This window comes from Prionailurus viverrinus, chromosome B1 (genome assembly GCF_022837055.1).
Source record: "Prionailurus viverrinus isolate Anna chromosome B1, UM_Priviv_1.0, whole genome shotgun sequence".
Lineage (NCBI taxonomy): Eukaryota > Metazoa > Chordata > Mammalia > Carnivora > Felidae > Prionailurus > Prionailurus viverrinus.
This window is the reverse complement of record NC_062564.1, coordinates 78,115,929-78,141,655: the sequence shown is the minus strand read 5'-3', so window position 1 is coordinate 78,141,655 and position 25,727 is coordinate 78,115,929. Positions and strand designations below refer to the sequence as shown.

Below are 25,727 nucleotides of genomic sequence, written 5' to 3'. Positions count from 1 at the left end.
AGAAGTTTGAGTAACGTACAGGCTCTCACAAATGGCAGATGCAGAACTCAAATACAGTCTGACTCCAGGGCTCAGCTGACAACACATCTCTGGTTTTTCCTGTTGTCCCAATGTAATTATTAACTTCACATCCTTTAATTCTCAGTGTCCCATTTGGGATGATAAGTTATATGGTTAGCCTACCTACAGCCTAAACCCTTACCAACTACACAAAGCTGCCTCTCGGGTAGAAAGTTTGCAGTGCTGAGGAAGGAAACAGAAAAATGAAGAAAGTACTGCTCAGAGTGGTAGGCAGATTAGTTAAATCTCAGGAGGCTAGGAGAATATATCAGGTTTATTTGCCTTATGTATATAAATGTAATTTGAATGTTCCAGGTGTCACAAATCTAAGATTACAAATAGTTGCATTAGCTTAAATGCACAAATCCTAACTGTTCTTAATTCTATCTATATGATTCTAAGACATCATGATTTCCACAGACTCCCTCAGTTATACTAGGGTTTCTAAAATACACATCACATGCCTATAGACACAACGTATTCATGCTCTTCCATCCTGCCTCATCATTGAGAGCCTGATGTCCATCAGCTACTTAGCAGGGACATCTCTCCTATCTTATATACTCCATAAAAACACCACTTTCTCAAGAGTCCCAACCTTTCCTGTTGCTCTACTGGGCATAGCAACCCTCTGCTGGTCTAGCTACTATAGGGTTGCAGGTTCCCCAGTTTCCTTTCATTCTGGGAGGAAGCAAGGCCAAGGGCAGAATGGCTCACTAACCCACTCTGGGATGCTGCTTTTTCTTACATGGGTCCATAAGAGATAGTTTTGACCCAACATGTCACCAGGTTAATTACAAACAGTTCTTTTTGGTTATGGGCATATTCCTTCCTTACACAAGGCCTCAAATCCATCTATTAGTTAGAAAGCAAGAAATGCCAGTGAACAATCTGTCATCACAATTTTCCTCTTTGCCATCTTTCTTAGCACCTAAGAAAAGAAGAGGAAGAGAAGAATGAGAAGGAGGAAAACAAGAAATGGAAGAAAGAGAGAGAGGGAGGAAAGAAGGAAGGTAAAAAACAAGGAAAAAACTTTCCTCCTCATTTTTCTACCATGCAAATAATTACCTCACAATACTCACAAGTTCCATATAGAATAACTCAATTTCTATCTCAGAGACAGAAATAAAAATTATTCTACTTTTTGTAATGTTTAATTCAGCTTAAACATATGAATCTTTCAGCCTCTCTCAGAGTCAGAGGTTTGAGGTCAAAATGCATTCATATGTCATTGAGTTGCAAAGTCTCAATATCAGTCGACCCTTTAGACAATAATTTCACTAACATTTTAAAAGATAAGCTATTATTTAAATATCTTTAACATCAACAACATAAAAGTCTTCATTAGATTAACTGGGTGTGACTGAAACAATTGAATTTCAGTGACTCCTTTTTCTAATTTGGAAGATGAGGGTAATACTTGAACACATCAATTAGGTTATATTGGCCCTTTGGACTCATACCTGCCACACTCCTCTGCCACTTCAGTGCAACTGATTGGAGCACTTGCTTTACTCTCCAGACTGGAGGGACTTGGAGAGTCTGAGTGACACCAGGGGTTCCCTGAGTTTTCTCTGGGCTGTAAAAGAGATTGGAGGCTAAGGTGGAGAGTCCTGGGACAAGGATCAGAATACCACTCTTTACTCTGAGAGATGGGACCAGGAGTGATAAGACCCTTGGAAACAAAGGACTGCTTATCCCAGAGAGCAAATACTAGGATCCCTTTCACTGGAAGTGTTACAGGGGAGTAAATGAGTGAGCGCAGTGCTTCGGACACTAGATGCTGAGAGAGCCTTTACTGTTAAGATCATCAGGGAGCAGCAGACAGGGTTCTTTGAGTTCTTTCCGGTACCTTGCCAGCTACTGACAACTTGCCAGCCAGTCCTTGCCAAACTATAGGGCAGACAGCTGCTCCCCTCAACACTATTCACACTCTCACAACTTCAGGCAACCAGCAGCTGCCCCTGGCCACCAAGAACCATACATACACAAAGAAAAATAACTTTATACTTCAGGAACCCAAGAGCCAGACAGAAGAAGAAATAGAACACCCAGAATAAATGGCTCCTAACAGAACAGAATTGCTGATGGAAACAGAAAAACACTTGAAAAAAATAAAGTAAGGGAATGTAAGTACAATTAGAAATTTTTTAAAAAAGCCTTTCCATAACAATAAAAATACAAGTCTTTAATAATTCAGTTTGTAAATTGAAAAAGAGCATAATTACTAATAAAGCTTGATTTAGTAGCTTAGAAGATAGTTGATGAAATGAATTCAAGTCATAGTAAGGAGGGGGAATAGTGAATTTCTCAATATCTCCAGAGAAAATATAAACAACATATCTATAGACCCAAGAAGTATAACACGCAAATAGAAGTTTTATAAGAAGAAAGGAGAGGGAGGGAGAGGGAGGAAGAGACAGAAAGGTAATCAATCAAGTGACAAAAAATTTTTTTGCTTGAATTAATCCGGATTTGACTCTATAGATTGAAAAGATTTACCAAGTTCCAGATTTACCAAGTCCAATTAGGACTGTAAATACAATTAGTTAAAAATGAAAAAGAATCAGTCAGGCAGTAGACTTGTCATCAACATAGAAAGTTTTAAAAAGTACCATAAGATCCTCTAATCGCCAAAAGAAAGGAGAGAATTCAATACATTTATACACAATCAAAGGATTGTTCACTTGTAAGAAAAAAGTATATTTTGGAAGTGCAAGAATTTTGAGAACACATGCCCCATGTTTTCCATCTGAGGATAATAACCAACAAAAAATTAGAAGAAAAGCCACAAGACAGAAGAAGATGAAGAGGAGAGTAGAGAATGGTAAACAACAACCCTGAATATCTACTTTAATATTGATGAATGGATGGGTGGATAGATAGATTTAAATCAAAATGGACAATAAGAAACAGACTGAGATCATACATAAAATAAGTACTATATAGGAATCCTGGAAAAGGAATATTAATATTACAGGGGCAAATCAAATAATCTGGAAATAAAAATACTTAAATATCTCTGTGAAACATAAGTCGGGAAAAGAGCAGAGTAAAAGCATTCTAGATTGAAAAAAGTGAGTAGAAATAGTACTTGTTATGTTGGATTATGATTAAGAAAAAAAAAGAGTCATTAAAATTGATTGAATGAAATATTGTAGTAAACAATTTTCAGTTAAGAGATAAAAAGAAAAAAAGTGACTTGATTGAAAAAATAGGAAAAAGGGGAAAAAAACCAAAGATATATAATAAACTGGACCTAGCTGACTGAAAATACAAAATTCAGCTATATTTAAGTTATTTAAAAAACAGAATTTTGGGGCGCCTGGGTGGCGCAGTCGGTTAAGCGTCCGTCCGACTTCAGCCAGGTCACGATCTCGCGGTCCGTGAGTTCGAGCCCCGCGTCAGGCTCTGGGCTGATGGCTCGGAGCCTGGAGCCTGTTTCCGATTCTGTGTCTCCCTCTCTCTCTGCCCCTCCCCCATTCATGCTCTGTCTCTCTCTGTCCCAAAAATAAATAAACGTTGAAAAAAAAAAAAAATTTTAAAAAACAGAATTTAGATAGTGATAGAAAAATACTGAAAATAAAGTAAAATTTTTCAGTTAAGAGATAGAAAAAAAAGTGACTTGATTAAAAAAATAGGAGAAAGGGAATGGAATACAAAGGACAAGATTTATGAGAAAATATAAGTATCATAAATGTTTATGCCCAAACAATATGGCAGCTAAATATATAAGGCAAAATCTATTAGAATTATAAAATAATTAATGGAAAACAAAAAGCAATATCAGACCCATACATGAACTATACACTTTCAGAACCAGATAGATCCAACATAATTGACAAAGGCATAACACAATTATGTTTAAAAAAATAAACCAAATTTGATATAAATTTTGCCTTATTTCCAAATAAAATCTTTAACAAAGTTTATATTTTACATATCTTCTGAATATAATCCAATTACATTGGAAATTAAAAATATGCAGATTCATTAAAATATTAATGACTTGAAAACTCATAACATACTTCTAAAGTAACTTTTGAATCAATCCAGTTATCCCATTCCTTAAGTACATACCCTAAAGAAATGAATGTGTATGTTTACCAGAATATTTACATGTTCATAACAATTAGTGTATAATAACTTCAAACAGGAAATAAACCAAACTACCATCAATAAAAGAATGAATAAATAAATCATGATACATTCATACAATGGAATTCCAAACAACAACAATAAAAAATGAAATATTGTTACACAGGACACAGGTGATTCCTGCAAATATTAAAAGTGAAGAAAGTCAAACACAAAAAGTACATGTTAGATGATTCCTTTTATATAAAAATGTAAAATTGTCTCTGGTGATACAAATCAATATGGTGGTTATCTTTTAGAATTGGTACGTTGGTGTGAAAGGGCACAAGGGACCTTTCTGAGGTGATGTAAACGTTCTGTATGTTGATCTAGGTGGTGGTTACACAGGTATATACATATATATAAAATTCATCTAGAGGTATGCTTAAGAATTGTGCACTTTAGAGTGTATAAGTTATACCTTACTAAAGAAAAATTAAAATAAAGGGACTGAAATTATGCAGTGCCTATTTAAAAAAAGGGAATACTTCAAATCAAAACAATTAGGATAAGATCTAATTTATAGCTTTGTATTCCTTCATTGTTAAGAGGAACTGACTACAAATAAAGAAATTTAATTTCTGATCTTCAAATTTTTTTACTGTTTATTTATTTTGAGAGAGAGAAAGCATGAATGAGAGGGTGGCAGAGAGAGGGAGAGAGAGATTCCCAAGCAGGCTCCACACTGTCAGCACAGAGCCCAATCCGGAGATGGAACTCATGAAACACGAGATCATGACCTGAGCCAAAGCAAGAGTCAGATGCTTAACCAACTGAGTCATCCAGGCGCCCTGATCTTCATCTTCAAATGTTTTAAAATGATAAAATAACTAAAAGAAAATTATTAAAGATAAAAGCTAACAATAATGAAAAAGACAGGTGCCTGGGTAGTTCAGTCAGTCAAGCCAGCTAAGGATAAATGGCCTTTAATTAGATCTAAGTATGAACTTAATATATAGAAAAGCATTTTCATTTAGTGGCCCAGAGACCATTAACTTAGTAAATGATGTTGACACAAATGGATATCCATTTGCAAGAAAGTTGAACCCCTACTCACATCATATCCAGATATAAATTCCAGGTAATTAAAGATATGTAAAATATAATAAGTTTAGAAGAAAATTTTAGTAGGTTTTATATATAACTTAGAGTTTAAAATACTTTTCTAACCAAGAAACAAAGACATAAAAGTATACATTGTTAGAAATACAAAATTTTTGTATTACACAAGACAACATAAACAAAGTTCAAAATTAAATGACTGGAAAATGATTATAACATATATGGCAGGTAAAAATTAACATATACAATAGAGTAAAAAGCATATTAAAATCAGTAAGACAAAGAGAAAGAACCAAAACTGACAAACACTATAAGTAGGCAAATCATACAAGTGTACACAAATATGAAGGACAGTTAAATGTCACAGATAGGGAAATATAAACTAAAGTAAGTTTAAATCATTTCCTACTCACCAAATTGGCAAGTACATCTGCCACTGGGAATTTGGATAAAAATATTATACTCAAACTTTACTGGTGTAAATCTGAATTGTTACAGCCTTTCTTGAAAATAATTTTGTAGAGGCACCTAGGTGGCTCAGTCAGTTAAGCGCCTAAGTCTGGATTTCAACTTAGGTCATGATCTCACAGTTGGTGAGTTCAAGCCCTGCATCAAGTTCTGCACTAACAGCACAGGGCCTGCTTGGGATTCAATCTCTCCCTGTCTCTCTGCCCCTCTCCCACTCCTGCAAATGCTTTCTCTCTCTCAGTCTCTCTGTCTCTCTCAAAAATAAACAAACTTGAAAATTTTTTTAAAAAGAAAATCATTTTGTAAATATCAACCAAAATTTACAATATTTACATCTTTTGATCCAACAACTTCACTCTTTGAAGTTAAAAGCACCAATACAAAAAGATGTCTGTAGTGGTCCCAAACTATAAGCAAAGTCAATTCTCATCAACAGGGGAATAACTGAATAAACTGGTGTGCATCCATATCATAAAATATCATGAAGACATTAAAAAGACATAAAGGGTTCTCATGATGTATTGCTAAGTGAAAAAAGATTTAAAGAAATGCATATAACATAATTCTAGTCTGCAAAATAAACACTAGCTATAAACGTTTACTTTCATATGCATCTATAAGCAAGATGATCATAGAAGAATTTTTTTAATTTTTTCAAGAATATATTATATAAAAAATGTTTTTTATTCACTGTGAAAAAGTTCAAAGAGCTATACAAGTGTGAAAAAATGGCTCCTCCTCAAATACTTTGCAGCCAGTTTCTATTACACAGATGAAAATAGAATCCACACAAAATGAAAGTTATTTCTCTGGGTAATGAGAGACAAATCCATGTTTAATTTATAAATAAATAATGGTGACAACAAAATGTTCTAAATAGACTTTTAACAATTTGATATTGTTTTTGACATTTTATACATTTATAAACATTGGAACTAGGAAATTCTATGAAAATACATATTTTATGGTGATATCTTAAATATATAAACTGTGAATATGAAGGATTACTATTCAGAACAAAAAATAATCATTCTGCTATACCTTTATTTTTTTTGTTTTTTCTATACATTTTGTTTACTGATGAATCATATATCCATTTTAAAGAAGTCATTTATTATAAATATTTACAAATAATTAATTCTATTATTTGTGTTTATAATCTCTCAGAAAAAGTAATTACACATAAGTTTGGTTGTAAGACATTTACAGATCAGCAAAGCAAGGAAAATTGTAGTTTCATGCCAAAGCACTTTCCTGTATGATTCCTGGAATTATGATCTCAGCAAGAACTAACTTATAATAGAGATACCAATCTGAGAAGGGAATCACCAGATCAACTTACTATAAAAAGACCATGATTATTACTCCCATCAAGTAGGACTTCACTCTCATCAAGTATCACTAGACTAAGCATGAGTTGGCCACAGCAACCAAAGTAGGTTTAATAGTTGAGTCCTTTGCCCAGAACAGAAACAAGAAAGGATGCAAAGCGATTAATGAACCTGTAGATGTGTTGCTTTATATGTAATATGTATTCCTCTATTGTTATAGACTGAATGTGTGCACCCCAAGTTCATATGTTAAAGCCCTAACCCCCAATGTTATGGTATTAGAAAGTTTTAAAAGTATTAGAAAGTATTAGAAAGACCTTGGAGAGATAATTAGGTTTAGATAAGAACATGAGGGTAGAGCTTCACGACAGAATTCGTGCCCTTGTAAAGAGACACCAGAGATTCTTCTCATCACCTTGTGAGAATACAGTGAGAAGGCAGCCATCTTGAAGCCAGGAAGAGGGTCTTCACTAAGAACTGAATCCGCTAGCACTTTGATCTTGGGCTTCCCAGCCTCTACAGAAGCAGGAGAAATAAATGTCTGTTGTTTAAGCTGCCCAGTCTATGGTATCTTATTATGGCAGCAGGAGCTGATTAAGACACTAGATGTATTTGTGAAATAAATCTTTAATTTCAATGCATTTGTCTTCAGAAACCGCTACAAATGATAATTTCTTGGATATAAGCTGGCAGCTACCAGTTTTTAAAATTCATTATATGCAGCACCAACAAAACTAGGCCCCACAAAGGAGATTGTATACTAGTCATCAGTCTTATTTTTATTTTAACAATAAGAATAATGCTCCCTTTTAATATTTAAACATTTGCTCTGATTAAACAGTCCATTTCTGCTGACTCATAACAGACATTGGCCTGGTACTGTTTATTAACTTTCCTATGAACATATTGTTTATAGCAGGTGTCTGATTAACATAACTGGTCACTGAAGGCTCATTGTTGGCCACATAAGAGAGTAGCTTTGCTTGGCAGCAGAGCCAGCTCCTTTATCACCTCATGTATTTGAATCCTAATCAGATTTAATCTCCTCCTAACATTCCCTTTTGTTGGGTGACTCATACTTGGCTGGCTATGCAAGTGTGTCCTAAGTTCACCAGACCATTGCAAAAAAAAAAAAATTTGAATATGTCTCAATAGATATGGTCTTGGGATGCATCAAATGTTTTCACCTTAAAAACCTTAAAAACAACATATAAACTAAATAAAAACATGAGCAACAAGAAGCCCTTTTGGAGCCTGGTAAACAAAGCTGATGCTGGCATGACACCAGACCATCCTATATTCCTACAAAGTGACACATTTGCAATAGATCTATAAGAGATGTCCCATGCTTAAAATCATACACACCAAACAGAATAATCATGAATAAGAAATTATTACCTGGGCAAGCCTATAGGATCTGCAAACGTTTGGCTGGCAAAAAGCTTTGGAAAGTCCGGAGGGGATCAGACTTTTTCTGAAGGGTAACATTCCCTCTTGGCTCCAAGACATGACAGAAGGTGACTGAAGAGTCTACTTTTTATCATCTCTAGGAGTACAGGCAGATGATACTTTTTCCATTTTTTCCTACTCTAATAATTTTAGAGGAAAGTAGGAAAGATTTTCCTTTCAGATCTCTTTCCTTAGAACTGGCATGTATCCTTCATTCTGCTGTGGCTGGTGACATCATCTCTCCCCTTCTTTCTGTATATGCACAAGGGTCTATCCTATGAACTGGATCATAGCAGTGAACAAGAAAGATAAGATCACTCCCATATTGGAAATCCATAGGCAAGTAGAGGAGATAGACAGTTAACAAATAAACAAATACATGTTTGAATATAAATACATTCAAATATGTAGAAAATATCAAAGAAACGGAGGAGCATAGAGGGCAGAAGACAATGAGAGGAAAGCGAGATATTTCAGAAAAGAAAATCAAGAAACGTCTTTCTGAGAAAATAATATTGGAGTAAGCATGTGAGTCAAACTCTTACAAAGTGATCCAAAAGGAAAGAGAGTTCTAAATAGAAGAAATAGTGAGTGTAAAGAATTTAATATATTCAAAAACGTAAAGTCATCAGCCTGACTGGAGCAGAGTAAGCAAAAAGGAGAAGGGTAGGAATTGAGGTCATAAAGGTAAAAAAAATGTATCATTTGTTAAGTATTTGAAGTTTATTCTACATGTGACAAAAAGGAACTGGGAAATTTTGATTTTTTAAATTTATTTCAGACATATAAAAAGAAGTAACAAGAGCAGCAAAAATAAACATGTGTACCCAGCACCCAACTTAAACATTAAAAGAAAGGTTAATCTTCCTTCATATCCTATAGCAATAAAAGAAATGATACTTAGAAATAAGTCTGTTAAGCAAGATGAATAAGTTCTATGGGATCTGCTGTACAACATTGTACCTATAGTCAGCAATCAGCAATACTGTACTATGCACTATAAAAATTTGTTAAGAGGGGAGATCTCATGTTAATTTTTCTTAATATAAAAATACAAAATAAAACAAAAAAGAAAGAAGTCCAATAAAAATGCATTAAGACCTTTAGGGAAAAATGAAGAAAACTATTGAAAAACATAAAAGATATAAATATACAATATATAATAAAAACATAAAATGTAAAATATAAAAAAAACTTTAAAAATAACCTATACATAAGCACAAAGATTTAATATCCAAAAGTTAATTTTCTACAAATTGTTTTGATATTTACTGCATTTTTAATGCAACTAGAAAGACTAACTCCCACATTTTTATAGACGTGAAAAGGTCCAAGAAGGTACAAGACAAAAAAAGGCCCTGTCTGGTCCAGTGACTCATTATAAAGCTACACTGAGTATGATATTGGTACAGGAATATACTAAGAAAAAAAGAAATAGAATTGAAAACCCAGAAACAGACCCAGATTTAGAAGAGAATTTGATATATGTTAGAAGCAAGATGGCAAATAAGTACTCCAAGAGAGTACTGATTTGATCAAAGAATCAACAAAGCATGCTGGGATAAATAGTTTAAAAGGAAAAAGAAAATATCTTACTCCCACTAAAAACTGAAAATAAAATGTAGGTGCTTTATGTAATCCCTTCTCAATTGTAATCTTACTTTTTCCCTCCCACCACAGTGGTAATGGCTCCTCTCTCACCTGCACACTGAGATGACCTAGTGTGAGTGAGAACATTCCCCTTATCCTTTTATCTATTTCTTCTATCCCATACCCATAACCTGTATACAGCTCAGATTCAGCTGTGCTGGAGAGCTCCCTTTTATGCAAAATATTTCAACAGGAGCTTCCAGAAGTTTCACATGGGCTAAACTTGGCAGCATTTCTGTTAGGATGTTAAGATGGAAGTTTTGGTTCACATTTAGTTTTTGAGAGGATATTTCTGTAGTGCTGGACTCTTGTCCTGTACAATATTGATCTCTCTTCTCTGTCACCAACTGGGGCTCCCTGACATGCCTAGATCTCTAATGAAGCTGTTTCTGCCATGGTGAAGAAAAAAAAAAAAGAGTTAACCATGACTCCAAATTTACGATTTTCCCTTACCTCTTTCATGTCTTTATGCTTTTATTACAAATCTATGTACTCTTAAGTAATTAAAAGTTCATGTTGAAAGCCTAAAATTTTTACATAAATTTTGTGTCCTTTGACTCATTATTTTTTGAAAAATATTTATCTATGTTGCTACATGTACCATTAGCCCACTACCTGAGTAGTATTTATTACATGTCAGTGATTTTTTATATGTCTAAATTACTTGATAATATGTCTTAAAAAGAAAATGATAGATGGAGAGGTAAGAAGGTAACAGTCTTTTCTAATTTTGTCTGCTATATCATTTTCATTAGAGATAAGTCATTAGCAAGGAGGGGGAAGATGGAGGTGTTAAGTTTGAGAAGGACTGAATTGTATGAAATATTCTGGGAGAAGAAGAAATTGAATTAACTAAAAAAAATGGAATAAAACTGCCTGGCAGTTCTAGGGGTCCACCTGACATTTATGATCAGAAATTTAAAGTGAAATAAATCAGCATGGTTGTGTTTTTCTCCAGCCATGCCATGTTCATCTTCTTGAACTAGGCAGAGACTTGGCTCTGTCAGATTCAGCCTTTTGGAAATTAAGGCTGGGGAGAGTAAGGAAGTTAATATGTATTGTGAAAAGCTGACATGACTGGATCTATTTTAAATGGAGCTGGAGTGGTCACTGCAGAGAAACTGCCTTACCTCCCTTTATTTGAACTGACCCATAACCTTTGGACTGGGCAAAAGGGCAAGCAATTGACTTAAGAAGTCAGTAGGAGAAAAGACATGCTGATCACAGGACTGACAGTCGTGAACTTTCTGAAGATAGAATCAGCAGTCAGTCAATGTATAACCCAGAGTAGCTTAGTTTGTTACCATCCATCGAAAAATTTTTCCTTCCATTCTTCAATTCATCTAATCACCCGCTTTTTTTTCCTCATAAAAACCCCTTGCTTTCACCCTACAAGTGGTACACTATTTGGGTTTCTACCTAACTCTGTGCTCCGTGAATTGTAATTCTTTGATCCCAAATAAAAGGCTTTTGGGCCTCACATTACAGCTCTTATTTTCAGGTTAACAGTATGTGTGGGGTACCATGGAATAAATCCAAGCTAAGTAATGGGGAAGGTGAAAGACCCCAAGGGTTATGAATATTATAAATATAGTAAAGTTAATGGATTCAATGTTCCATGTGCTGCAGATTTACTGAAGGGAAAGAAGAGCCATAAAGATGTGAGAGGTGGTCAGGGAGAAAGAAGCTTGAAAAACAGATATTGGAGGCTTGCAGTTGCTGGGAATGACAAAATCCAGTTAGAACCAAGGAAGTAAGTTGCTATAGGAATATGACCATTAGAAATGAAAATTAAAGAAAATGAGAGCCTAGGTTATGCTCAAAACTGCTAATTGCAAGCACCTCCAGAAAACTGAAGGAACACAGAGAGCTGTAAGTAAACAGAACAAAAGTCCTCAGGTTACTATAAATGCCTCAGTTATGCAAATGTTATATTTAGGGAGCTAGTTATTATCTGCAGAATAACAAGTTTGGAATATGGTAGTTGGTGACGGGCTTCTTTGCCTTTCACTTCAACCAAAAACGTCATGAAGACCATAGTATTAGAAGCATTTCTAGCAATGATTGGTTCTAGGTAGGTACAGAAAACAAAAGTATGGCACAAGCTAGAAATTTACAGTACTTACATGAGCAGTCATCTCATTGCTGAAAAGCAGTACTGCTCTTAACTCCACAATAATCAGAATTTTTTCCAAGGGCAGAGTAAGCAGAGTAAGACTGACCTACTGGAAATTAGCCAGCTGATATGGGCTATTAATACACGGCAAGTGTTCTTACTCTATTTCTGGCTACACCTGCCCAGGGTGAGGTTCACCTGCATGACAAATGCACAAGGGCTGAATTTGGGTGCAATTCCCAACACGCCAGTCTTAACTCCATCCTTTCTCTCTCAACAAAAAGTCTTTAGAATTCCAGTAAGTTAGAGTGATGCTACAGGGATTATTTCTAATCCATTCAAATTTCTTTCTTACTTTAAAAATTTGGGTACAATAACTTTCTTAGAATCAAATTATTTGGAAATAAGTTTTTAACCTATTTAAATGCATGAGAATGTTATAAGACCTTGGTTAAGAGACATAAGTTTAATAGATTGTTTAATGTTACATGAAAATCGCTATACTAGAAAATATACACAATAAATTGTAGGTATAGAGTCAATTTTGCCTTTTCTGATTAGTACTATGAATTAAACTCCACAAAGAATAAAGAGAAAAAGAAGGTTCTGATATCTGCCTTTTTTGAGCAATTATTAGTGTTGATGGGAGTTACTAACTATAATACATATGCTATGCAAATGTGCTTACTTGTTTTTACCTTAAAAGATGACAACTGCATACAAGGATGCATATGAAAATTAAGTCCTCTATATATAAACCACTAAGGAGCATCAGATGAAAAGATGTTTGGCTACTCATCATGCCAAAAATATATATATAAGCATTAGTAGATAAGGAATCATTGGAAAGAATACTTTGAAAGACTATAAATCCAACAACTTTCTGGTAGAAATATGAGGTATTTATGTTAAAATGCCTGAAAAACCATTCCCTGAAAGAATCTTACTCTATAAACATCTCCTTGCATAACAGACCAATGTGACTCATAAGAAAATGCAGCTACAAAACAATATTACCATGTGGATTTCAACATGGAAACAGTCACAGAATTTTAAATTTTGGAAATTGAAATACCAAATGAAACTCATGAGCTTATCACAGCTTTAAAGGCAAACTTTAAGTTAACAAGACTTTAGCATTAACAACTGGCTTCTATGATGCCAAATTGGCAGTTCTCACAAGTGTGGTTCTATAGATCTGAATCATAAGCTTGCATTTCAGTACCATTTATAATATACAGAGCATGACAGACTTCACAACCTGGGAACATCATGGTGCCTTACTGAGCAGAGCATAATTTTTTTTTTAGTTTTTATTTAAATTACACTTACTTAACGTACAGTGTAATATTAGTTTCAGGTGTACAATATAGTGATTCAACACTGATTTTTTTTTAATCTTGATTCAAAACTGTTAGAAAATGTGCATTCCTAAAGGTGACTTAAAAAGTGAACTGGGTGAGGTACCTGGGTGGCTCAGATGGTTGAGCATCTAGCTCTTTATTTTGGCTCAAGTCATGATCTCACGTTTTGTGGGTTCTAGCCCCATGTTGGGCTCAGTGCTGACAGTGTGCAGCCTGCTTGGGATTCTCTCACTCCTTCTCTCTCTGCCCCTCCCCTGCTCACACTCTCTCTCAAAATAAATAAACTTAAAAAAAAAGTGGACTAGGTGAGGGGCACCTGGGTGCCTCATTTGGTTGACCGACTGTTGATTTCAGCTCATGATCCCAGGTCATGATCCCAGGGTCATGAGATCTAACCCCCATGTCATACTCCACACAGAGTGTAGAGCCTGGTTATGATTATCTCTCTTTCTCCTTCTGCTCCACTCCCCTGCTCCCCCACCCCCGCTCTCTAAAATAAAATTAAAATTAAAATTAAATTTAAATTTAAAAAGTGGACTGGGTGAGATTGGCAAAACTCACTTGACTGTCAAGGGCTGAAAACTACTCTAATTCCTTTGACAGTTTTCACTTCACTGGGGGAATTAATGGGACTCTGGATCAAATGGAATGCCAGAAAACACACACACACACACACACACACACACACACACACACACACACACACACAGCTCTTTAATGCTTTTTGATGTTGGAATACTTATATCATAAAATGTTGCATTTCATAAGACTTTCTGATGAAATATTTTATATTAATGTTTCATTAATCAGCAACTTGCTAGCAAAGTTGTTTTCAATATTTCATACCCCTGATACTATAGTAATTTAATCATATAAAACAAAGACTAGCTAGTGGATTTTTGCATGTTAAGAGTATTGGGTGTGTAATCTTAATAAACAGTGATCTAACAAAAGGAGCCTAAAGCCTTGCCCTCTAATAGACTTATGAAAGTAATTATACCTTTATTGAAGTTACACTCCTCTCAAACCCCTGCTGTTCCTGCTGTTTCTTGAAGATGGTTATTCTCTACTTAACGAAAACAGACAGGCCTTAAAAGAATAGCTAGTGTTAAGTCATATTACACAATTTAATCAGATTCTCTATGTAGCTTATAACAATGGTCCAAATATTTCAACCCAAACAATAAAAGACTCAAAGGCTTAAAAAAAAAAAAATCCCAGAATGGCTAATTAGACTACCTTACTAATTGGAGTAACAACTCACATGACTGCAGGAAGACAGGAAAGAGGGGAAAGGGGAAAGTCTTTCACTGGCCCAGATCATTCCCAGGGCATATCATTAGCATAGGCTTTCACAGGCTTTGCACAGCCATAGCTAGGGTGAAAGAAGGCATTAACAGAATGAAATAATGAAATATGAGACAAAATATCAAGAACCATCTTTAAAAAGTGTTAGGGGAGAAAGCAGGCAAAACTGTGGGAGCAGCTGCTTGGATTACATAGCTGAAGCATGATGGTGAGAGACAGATCTTACAGGCTTGCTCTTTGCCCCTAGGGTCTGGTCCCTCTAGTTTATGCAGGGGTGTTCAAGTTCTAGAGAAACATGTTTAAATAGCTCCTAACTGACACAAAACTGATATATGTATCCAAAGTCTAATATGAATTGTGTATTTGAAAATATCCATTTCCAATAGATGACAGGTGAATACATAGGATTCAAAACAAGAAGAACAGTATAAGAAGAAACCACTGTCAACTAGATCTCAGTGAATGATCTGACATCTTTTAGTCAGCAGTTTTAGTAATACCATGCTCTCTCCAGTTACCCACAGATTTCTCCTCTTCACCGTTACCAGCTGACCTAAAAATTCTAATTTGCCTTGCACAAATCTCTCTTTTATGTGTGAAACCTCTTTCTCTTATGATCTAGTTAACTCATGCAACAATGATTGACATTATCTTCAACATTCTCTATAACCTTTCTCTGACTTCCAAACTTAAGACATGACATTTGTATTAGTGCTCGATACTATTGTGAATATATAAACATTTACAACCTTGTATTTATCTAGTTATATATGTCCATGTCCCTCCTGTTATTAAGTGGATTTTTGAGACCTTTGAACCACAATATATTTCACAACACATATAAAGTGCTCAAAATGTATTTGTTGAAATTGTTGTTGAAATTTGTTGTTACAATTTTATCAAAAAAGATTCTGGATTGCCACAACCATGGAAGGCATCCATGTAGTATGCTCTAATTCATTTGTTTTCACTTCATAACTTATTCCTGAAATCATCAATCAGAGAAGAGAATGTGTTTTTACCTTTCACGTGGCTGAAAGCATCAGAAAATATCTACTAAAACACCAGAAAAAAAAAAGTTGCAACCTGCTATACAAAGGCTATAGACACCACTGACAAAATCTTTACTTTTTTGTAATGCATGGAAAGAGTATTGGTTCATGGGAGTTTTGCAGTACACCCATCAGAGTAGATGGGACAAACATCAAACACTTTTAAGTACTTGATATTACTTTTTTTTTTTAAGTTTATTTATTTTGAGAGAGAGAGAGAGCAAGCATGAGCAGGGGAGGGGCAGAGAGAGAGGGAGAGATTAAATCCCAAGTAGTTCTCCACAGGGTCAGCCAAAGCCAGACACAGAGCTCAATTCCATGAACCATGAAATCATGACCTGAGCCAAATTCGATGCTTAATTGACTGAGCCACCCAGGTGCCCCAACACCAAATACTTCTAAAGGGATCCAGTGTTCTATAACACAAGTACATGAATTCTGCTAAAGAACTTCATGATAAATTGGTTCAGGGTTCTTCTAGAATTCTTCTAGATTCTTCTAGGAAGTGGAGGTGACAGTAAAAGGAGTATTATCATTATATAGTCATTAGAATAGGTGCCAAACTTTCCTAACACTGACCACATGCTCAAAGTCATCTTTATTAAGTCATTTCAGATAATTTTGTCCTAAGAATTCTACTCATTTACTTGCCTCCGTATTTTTTGAGCATTCTGTCTTTCTCTAGTGAACAAATTTAGATCACTAGGTCATAGATTTTACTGAACTGGGTCATGACAGTAGTATGAAGAACCAATATCAGTATGTCTAACATGAGGATTATTCCTCCTACCCACCCCCCACCCCAGCCAGACACCAATCAACCAGGAAGCTAAATTGATTTGAAGAAGTAGGAAAAACTCCACATCTATTGACATTGAATAGTATATATAACACAACTGATAAGACATAAATGGAGAGACACTGCAGCTGTGCTAGCCTGAATTCAGTCTGAGTTGGGTCAGGCACTGGCAAGCCGGAAATTTCAGAGGCATATTTCAAAATGAGAAAGCCACAGAATGGCTTGACAACTATTACACACATCCCAAGCTAACTGGAAAACAATGGGAATGAACAGGAAAGACCCAAGAGTACCAGTGGAAGGTAGAATATGAGGCAGATGTAAAATATGAGCACATTCGAGCACTGAATGTACTCCCAACCCACACACACAGATCAGGCAGAGGCTGGAAACCTTAATGGCTCAAGGTGTTTGAGTAAACACTCTGTCTAATCATAGGCTGACAGCTAGGTTATACAGAATCAGAGATAGTTTTTTCAAAAGCCACTCTAAAAAAATTAAAACAATGACTGAGCAGAGAAATGAACAGCCAAACACCTGGGGGAGACAGATCAGATTCCAGATATTAAGTCCAGAGAAGTTACTAAATAAATAAATAAATAAACCCTTGGAAAGGGGACTCCAGAATCCATAGTTGCAACAACATATTACCTAAAATGTCCAGTATTCAACAAAAATAACAATAGAAACATTCAAATAAATAGGAAAGTGTGACCAATACTCAGGGGAAAAACAGCAGTCAACAAAAATTAAGTCTGAATGGACTTATATATTAGATTTAGCAGATGAAGACATCAAAGATGCTACTATAAATGTGCTCAAATAATTGAAATAAATTATATTTAAAGAATTAATGGGAAATATGACAATTACTCAAAAATGGGCATTATCACGATAAACAGAATCTGTAAAAAAAAATAAATGGATTCTAGCATTGAAAAATGTAATAACTGTGGGGAATAAGCTTAGGAGTTCCCTGAGCCTGCACTGATGGGTTAACAAGGCATAAAGAATTAGAAAGCCATAGGATGTACACACCCAAGTTTGGGTAAACAAGATTAGGTAAATAAGATTAGGTAAACAGGGCAAAGTCCCCCTGTGTAGGAGAAGCAGGGCAAAGGCCTCCAGTATAGGACAAAGGTACAGGAACAGAGAATCTCAGGATGAAAACATCCAAGATGAGGTAAACAAGATTAGGTATTCAGGGTGGAAATGCCCCCCAACTTAGTACAATAGCAGAAAGCTGCTTTCACAGGAAGGACCAAATTCGGTAAAGAGGTAAATAGAGCTATAGATTGCAGTGGGGCAAAGTTGCCCAGAGGGGAGCTAATTAGCAAAAGAAAGGTGCCTTGTTGAATCTGAGGTAGCACGCTAGGTCTTTCCGGTCTCCCAGACCAGTTTAGGTAAACAGAGGTGAGGACTCAGTCCGCTGTGAACAACCTTCTGTCTGGTGCCAGGATTTTGTTTTGTATTGACCTAAACCCCTAACACTGCATATCTTCAAAACCCCCTTTCCCTACACACCCATGACTTAATGTTCATGATTTCATTGTCTCTTTGTGCACATCCACCACCACATTTGTAAGCCTTCTGATCCTAATAAAAATGGAGCAAGGACCCTTACTTGGGGCTCTTGTTTCCTCCTGGACATTAGCCTCTCTCTCATTTTTAATCCTGTGTCCCGTTTTCTTGCTGGACAAGAAAGAACTCCAGACACAGAGTCTATGACAAATAAAAAATGAAAAATTTACAAAACAGGCTCAGCAACAGATTTGAGAAGACAGAAGGCAGAAAGTAAACTTGAAGATAGATCAATAAATATTATCCACTTTTAAGAACAGAACAAGGGGCTCCTGGGTGGCTCTTCAGTTGAGTGTCCAACTTTGGCTCAGGTCATGATCTTACAGTCTGTGATTTCAAGCCCCGTATTGGGCTCTGTGCTGACAGCTCAGAGCCTGGAGCCTGCTTTGGATTCTGTGTCTCCCTCTCTCTCTGCCCCTCTCCCTGCTCATACTCGCTCTCTTTCTCTCTCTCTCTCTGTCTTTTAAAAATAAAGAAAATTGAAAAAAAGGTAAACACAGCCTCTGAGACCTCTGGGACACATTAAGTGTACTCATATAAATGTAATAAGAGTCTAAGAAGGAAAGGAGAGAGGGGAAAATGTACCAAAAAATGGCTGAAAAATTGACAAATTTGATGAAAACATTAATCTACAGATCCAAGAAGTTCAATGAACCCCAAGTATGATAAACATGGGTGACCCATGATCCATACCCATGTCTGTGGTATTTTGTTACGACAGACCTAGCAAATGAATACACCAAGCAATGCCTATGTCAAAGATGACACTGCAGATCAGGTAGACATTCCACATGCTATGTCAGTATGTAAATGCCCTCTATCCCTTTAGCCACAATCTCAGAAAAAAGGGAATGAAAAGCCAGACTGACTGAAATTCAGTTTTGATGGATAGAACCAGAAATAAAAATTAACTTGTTGTAGAAAAACAGTGAGGGGGTGCCCGGGTGGCTCAGTTGGTTGTTTGACTCTTAATTCAGCTCGTCCGGCTCTGAGCTCAGTGTGGAAACTGCTTAAGATTCTCTCTCTCTCTCTCTCTCTCTCTCTCTCTCTTTCTCTCTCTCTCTCTCCTTCTGCCCCTCTCCCCTGCTCATGCTCTCTCTCTCTCTCTCTTTCTTTCTCAAATGAAAGGAAAAAAAAATAAAAACAGTGAGTTTATGAGCTGAGATTTGTACCAACAACATAAATATATAGTGTGATCAAATTTTTATTATATATAAAAAAAGGAGATTGTCAGATAGTCTCCCCAAATGTTAATAGTAGCACTAGGAAATCCAAATAAGACCTGACTACCTATTCTATTTGACCCCTAGTCAGTAGCTGGAACACAAAATAACCAGTATTTTTCATTTCATCTTTTGTTTTTAGGGTGTGTCTTCAGCATTTTATAATAAATATGTGCTAAATGTTTTTAGAAGTTACTTAAAATAAGGCTCCAATACTTCCGTATTTTTTTACTGCCAGAATTTGCCCATGTCTCACATTTCCTATACCCTAGAATCTCTTACTATCTTTTTAAATCCTCTTTAACCCCTTTCCTGCATAATTAAAATTTTATCATTAGAGTGTTCACATGAAAAAAATTTAAGGAAAAATAATTATACATTTCTAATTTAATAACATAAAACCTTTTCTCTATAAAACAGCAAAAAATTCAGTGTTGTCCATTTATGGTGGACAAAGCTGTGCCCTGAGGAGCAGGAGGCCCAGGATTTAGTTATAGTTTGCTACTAACTAGTCAGGGAACTTGAAATAATTTACATTCCATTTTAGGCCACAGTTTCTTCAGATGCATACAATATGTTAGGTTAAATAACATACAGGTAATTTCTGTGTTTCTGATTTTAAGGTTTTTGTCTAGAGCTCCATAGTGAAAATGGACTTGTCTTCATTATTACTGTGTGTTCATTTTAACTGCAGAAAATAAACTAAACATTCTATTTGCATGCTGGAAAAATACTGGAAAACACTCAAAGTTCAAATTTCTAAAAATTTAGGCAGATGATAAGAGAACAGATGATATAGAACCACAGTGTATTATTTTCCTTACTTTCAGATACGCCTTTCTGTAGTTTTTAGTTTCATTTGTTGAGATTTAAATGAATATCAAATAATATCATGTTTGCATACTCTTCAGTTTTTAAGATCAACGCATGCATGTAGCCTAAGATCAATGCATACATGTAGCCTGAAGTTGCTTCATTTTCCCAAGGGAAGATTTTCAGACAAAAATCGTGTCCTCAGTCACAAATTTTTTTGTTACCATAGTGATGAGAATAAAGAATGGGGGTGGGGGAGCTAAAAATACCTGAATACATACAGACAGTTTTAGGAATGTGACCTACTTGGTGTCATACACCAAGAAGTTAATCAATTGAATTAAGTACATATGCGTTAGGTAAAATATGCTACTGGATGAAAAAATGCGTAGGTTTCACATCTGGCGCTATTATCCCAATCAAAGAAGTCAGTATGAATGAAGATGACTGACAATCTAAAACACATAAAATCAGATTATTTTAAAAATGGAATATATACCAGAAGCAAGTAGAAAACCATTAATTTAGCTTCATTTCTCATAATTTTTTTTCCATTAGTTAGGATATTTCCATTTCAAATGAAAGCTTCTTATGCACCAAAAGAATTTTTTCAAGTGGATGGAGCAACATAATTGGACATATATTTTAAATTATGTTAGAGTGGCTCCTTTCTGTAAAAACAAAAACAAAAACAAAAAAAAACACTTCCCAATTTCAGGCAGTATAATAAAAACAATATGTTTTAAAACTAAATTTTTTTTGAAAATTCTAGTTTTAATAAGAAATTTCATAAACTCAATCATTTGCAGAAAACTTACTATATTGCAAGGCATTAGGCTAGTCTGTGAAAGATCAACAAAAGGCAGTACTTGCTGTCAAGAATGTTTTCATCATCTAATTATGCTTTCATAGCATCGACTTTTAAAGTATCTTCACATAGTAAAATGGAAGCAACACCGAACCTAACTTAAAGAGACCAGGAGTTAAGTTCCAACCCTACTAGTGAGCTTAGAAAAGTCTCTTAAGTCTCAGCCCTCTCATCTGTAAAATGAGCATAAATGAACACACAGTTCATTGTGATATAAGAGAGGGTGGAAACCAACAAAAAACATTCAGTAAACAAGCTCTAAAGAATGAATCAGTATACAAAGAGATTCAACAGTTAAACATTTTCAACATGAAAAATTATCAAAACTATTAAGTATACTTACAAATTTTTTAAGAACAATGAAAGCAAACATTACTGAGCACTTGTATTGGGACACATATTTTACATAAATTATTTCATTTAAACTTCACAACAGTCCAATTGACTTAGATAGTATTATCTTTGTTTTATGGTTGAGAAAAATAAGGCATAGCAGAGATAAATAAATTGTCCAAAGATACAACCAGTAAGTGGTGAAGCCAGGAATTAAACCCAGGAGAGCTAATGCCAGAGCCATACTCTAAATCTAAGCTTATATGATATATTCCAAAATAATCAGTAGAGGGAAATATTTCCATGAAACTGTTAATTTGAAAACAAAATTATATTTTAGATTACTAACACTGATCAGTATAAGTTTTAAAATGTCTAATTCATGCTATTTTGCTGCATTTAATTTTTTCATTATTATTTATTATAAAGAAAAATGAAAACAATTTAAACATGCAATGATAAATAGCTTATAGAACCTCCATATGACAGATTATCACCCAGTCATTAATAATGCTGTGAAAGGTATGGCTTGGAAACTTGTAAGCATTGGTAAACAAAAAAAGCAGATTTTTAAACATGTAGAAAATAATCTCACTTTTCATAAAAATAATGTCATATACATAGAAAAAAATAGGAAAGATAGACACCAAATGCTTACAATTATTATTTCTTAGCAGTTTTGTATACTTATACATTCCTAAATTTTCTATAATAAACATTCTAGGTTTTTGTCATTAGAAAAAAAAATTAAACAATCTAGTCATGACTACTAAAGCACAAAATGATTTAGATGCTTCTGCCAATCTGTGAGCAAATAGTTATTGAGAGTCAAGAAAACTGTTCTAGGTACTAGGGATACAGCAGTGGCAAAGCAAAGTCAGAGGTAATAAATTAGGTAAACTAAACATTAAGAAAGAGAACTTCAAACCTATAATGAATCTCCAACATTGTCACTCTGGCCTTAATCAAATCTTCCTACAGGTATATGAGTCCTTTTCCTGTATTTAAAGTTTATTTATTTATTTTGAGGGGCAGGGGAAGGGGCAGAAAAAAATGGGAGAAAGAATCCCAAGCAGTTTCCTCAGTGTCAGTAGACAGCCCCACACAGGGCTCATTTTCACAATTTTTCTCAGTTAAATTGTGAACACACCATCCATCATCTCTAAACATAACAGCAAGCTATAGCACTATTATGGTCACAGAAACATTCAGAAGAACCTTAAGGAATTAAGGAAAACTTGTTGATATTCCCCACATCTTTGTGACAATTTTCACGGATGTTCTTCCATTTAAATTATTAAGTATTCTCATACAATACTATCCTTTCACCTATTTACTGTTCAGAAAATAAAGGATTTTCTAACTGTAAAATTCTATTGAAATAGTTTACAATGTTTAAATATTTAAACTTGGCTATGTTCTTCAGTACTAAATCTAGCTATCGGGAAGAAAGATTTTTGGCATCAGTAGTTAAAATATAGTGGCTTAAAATACACTATGTTAGATGTAATTTATATTGTATCAAAAATATATTAAAATCTTAAAAACTTAAAATAACCTCCTCCGCCCCTTTAAAAAACCTGTGTTACGTTAACTTCTTTTAATCATCCTTAAATTTTTTCTTTTATATATATTAAAATCAGATTTTTAAAACTTTAGGAAAAGGATTTTATAAGACAAAATAATGGAAAAGAAACATGGGAACAATTTAAATTTAAATTATATTTAAATTAAATAAGATTAGGAAGGAAGGAAGGAAAGTACAAGGGAGGAAGAAAAGGAGGAAAGGGAAAGACAAAGTAAGAGAAAAGAAGACAAGAAACGGGAAACCACTCACCTTTATGGACCAGGTCCCAAACTTCATCAATTTGCTGCTGGATTGGGAAATGACCACACTCATTGAAGAATTTAAGGAGCTCGCTTCTTTCCAATCCTTGCCAATCTTCTCTCTTAGCAAACATTGTTTCATAGACTAAAAGAAAGACATAAAATATTTTCTTTTTTTTTTTAATGATGGAAATTTGGGAGAATGAGAAAGTTGATTTCATAACTATTTACTTAAGAGGGCAGTTCTTTTTTTTTTTTTTAATGTTTATTTATTTTTGAAGGAGAGAGAGATAGAGCGTAAGTGGGAGAGAGGCAGAGAGAGAGGAAGACACAGAATCTAAAGCAGGCTCCAGACTCTGAGCTGCCAGGGCTAGCACAGAGCCTGAAGCGGGGATGGAACTCACAAACCACAAAATCGTGACCTGAGCCGGTTGGAGGCTTAACCGACAGAGCCACCCAGGCGCACCAAAATATTTTCATTATAAATACTCTGTCAAGTACAAACTACCAGAAAGCTTCATCTAACTTCAAAGGAACTTCACCTCCAGTTTTATTTTTATGTCTTGATTAGAGTAGCATTATGGCGACCTCCTGGGGAAGGCTAGAAGGAAATGGGGCATGCTTCTCCTTCCTACATTCCACAGTAATCAGATTTGGACCTGTTTCTGCAAGAGAACACTGGCATCCTCTGGCCTGGTTTACATGACAATTGCCCATGGATCATGCATACATCAATGCTCAAATCACATTGTAAGACATAACTTTGATGTCAGGATTCATTTTTCATCAGTTCCCCTAATTTTTTTCTTCTCTTTCAGGCTTCTATCTACGTTCTAACCACTTGTATAATTGATTCTCCTCTGGACTATTTATTCTGCTTCTGCTTTTGCCCCTAAATGGAATGATGTCTATTTTTTGTTCACTGACTTCATGTATTCTTCCTTCCTAGTTAAGGTCACTTGGTTCAAGTGACCACAGAAAGTGACCTTGCCACTCTTCGCTCAAGGTTTCCACAGAAAACCACTCAGTTGGGTCATCCTTCACCTATCTCCTATACTTGGCATTAATGAGAGTTAGACAATAACCAAGAAAACTGATGCATACATTTTACAAGTGTAGTTCCCCATAAAGAGTTTATTTTTTCTTTTCAAAAATGGGATACTAAACCTGTAGTCTGAAGTATAATTGTTTCGCCCCATGATGATGATTGTCAATCAGAGTGAACAGAATGACAGGGTCTGCCTCAGTACAGGTTTAGCTCTGAAATACAGGCTCCAAATGACAAAGAGCACTAGAATGTTTTCTAACCTAAATTAAGGCACAATCCTGGCACTCAACCACATGGACTTCAACTTTCCATTTATTTACTTATTTGCTCGGTTGAGGTGGGCAGTCATGAAATATCAACAAATTCAAGAAATATTTAGTGATTGCCTAAATATAAGCCACTATTCCAGAACCTAAAACACAGCAGTAAAATAAATTCATATGTAGAGTATCTATGGCTTTTTCTCTCTTTTCAAGGAAGCAAACTAGGGTCACCTGGGTGTCTCAGTAGTCTAAACATTGGACTTTGGCTCAGGTCATGGTATCATAGTTTGTGAGTTCAAGCCCCACACTGGGCTCTGTGCTGACAGCTCAGAGCCTGGAACCTGGTTTGGATTCTGTCTCCCTCTCTCTCTATGCCCCTCCCCCACTCGTGTTCTGTCTCTCTCCTGAATTCAAAAATAAATAAACCTTTTATTTACTTTTTTGGTTTTTATTTTAAAAAACTTTTATTTATTTAGTTGGCTTTTTTCTTAAAAAAAAAAGGGAAATTGGTCAAATAAGCAAACTAGAGCTGTTACTGTTGGTGCCCCATCCATATGGCCTTGTCCCTGGCATTTCTGTGAATGCTGACCTGACTTTCAATTGCCAGCATCTCATTTCACTGCCTCAGGGCTCCCTCTGGCTGCAGGACTCCACTCTGCCCACCTATGCAGCAGGTCAGAAGTGCCAGCGAATTAAGGCCCACAGTGCAGTGGCCCTCAACCACTGGCCATCCCTCAACTGAGAGTTGATGTATAAAGACCCAGCACTTAAGGGAAGTTGTCTACACTGTTCCCTAGAGGGATCGAGCCCTAGTTGATGCATTATCTGCTGGATAATGCATCCTTTTTTGACTTCCATCCTTTCCCTATCTTACTTCATTCCACTAACAGTATTTGCTGGGATCAACTTTCAAATAAGTTAGTTGTACTTGAATTCTTGTCTCAGGGTCTGATTCTGGAAAAATCCAAACTAGTG

The 25,727-nt window shown here is 35.4% G+C and overlaps 1 protein-coding gene across 1 annotated transcript in view; it reads right to left on the bottom strand.

The window, feature by feature from the left end:
• IQCM (IQ motif containing M) overlaps positions 1-25,727 on the bottom strand; it is a 616,349-nt gene that overhangs the window by 315,431 nt on the left and 275,191 nt on the right. Inside the window, 1 exon segment of the mRNA XM_047856690.1 lies at positions 23,452-23,586. Coding sequence (XP_047712646.1) covers positions 23,452-23,586 — 135 coding nt within the window.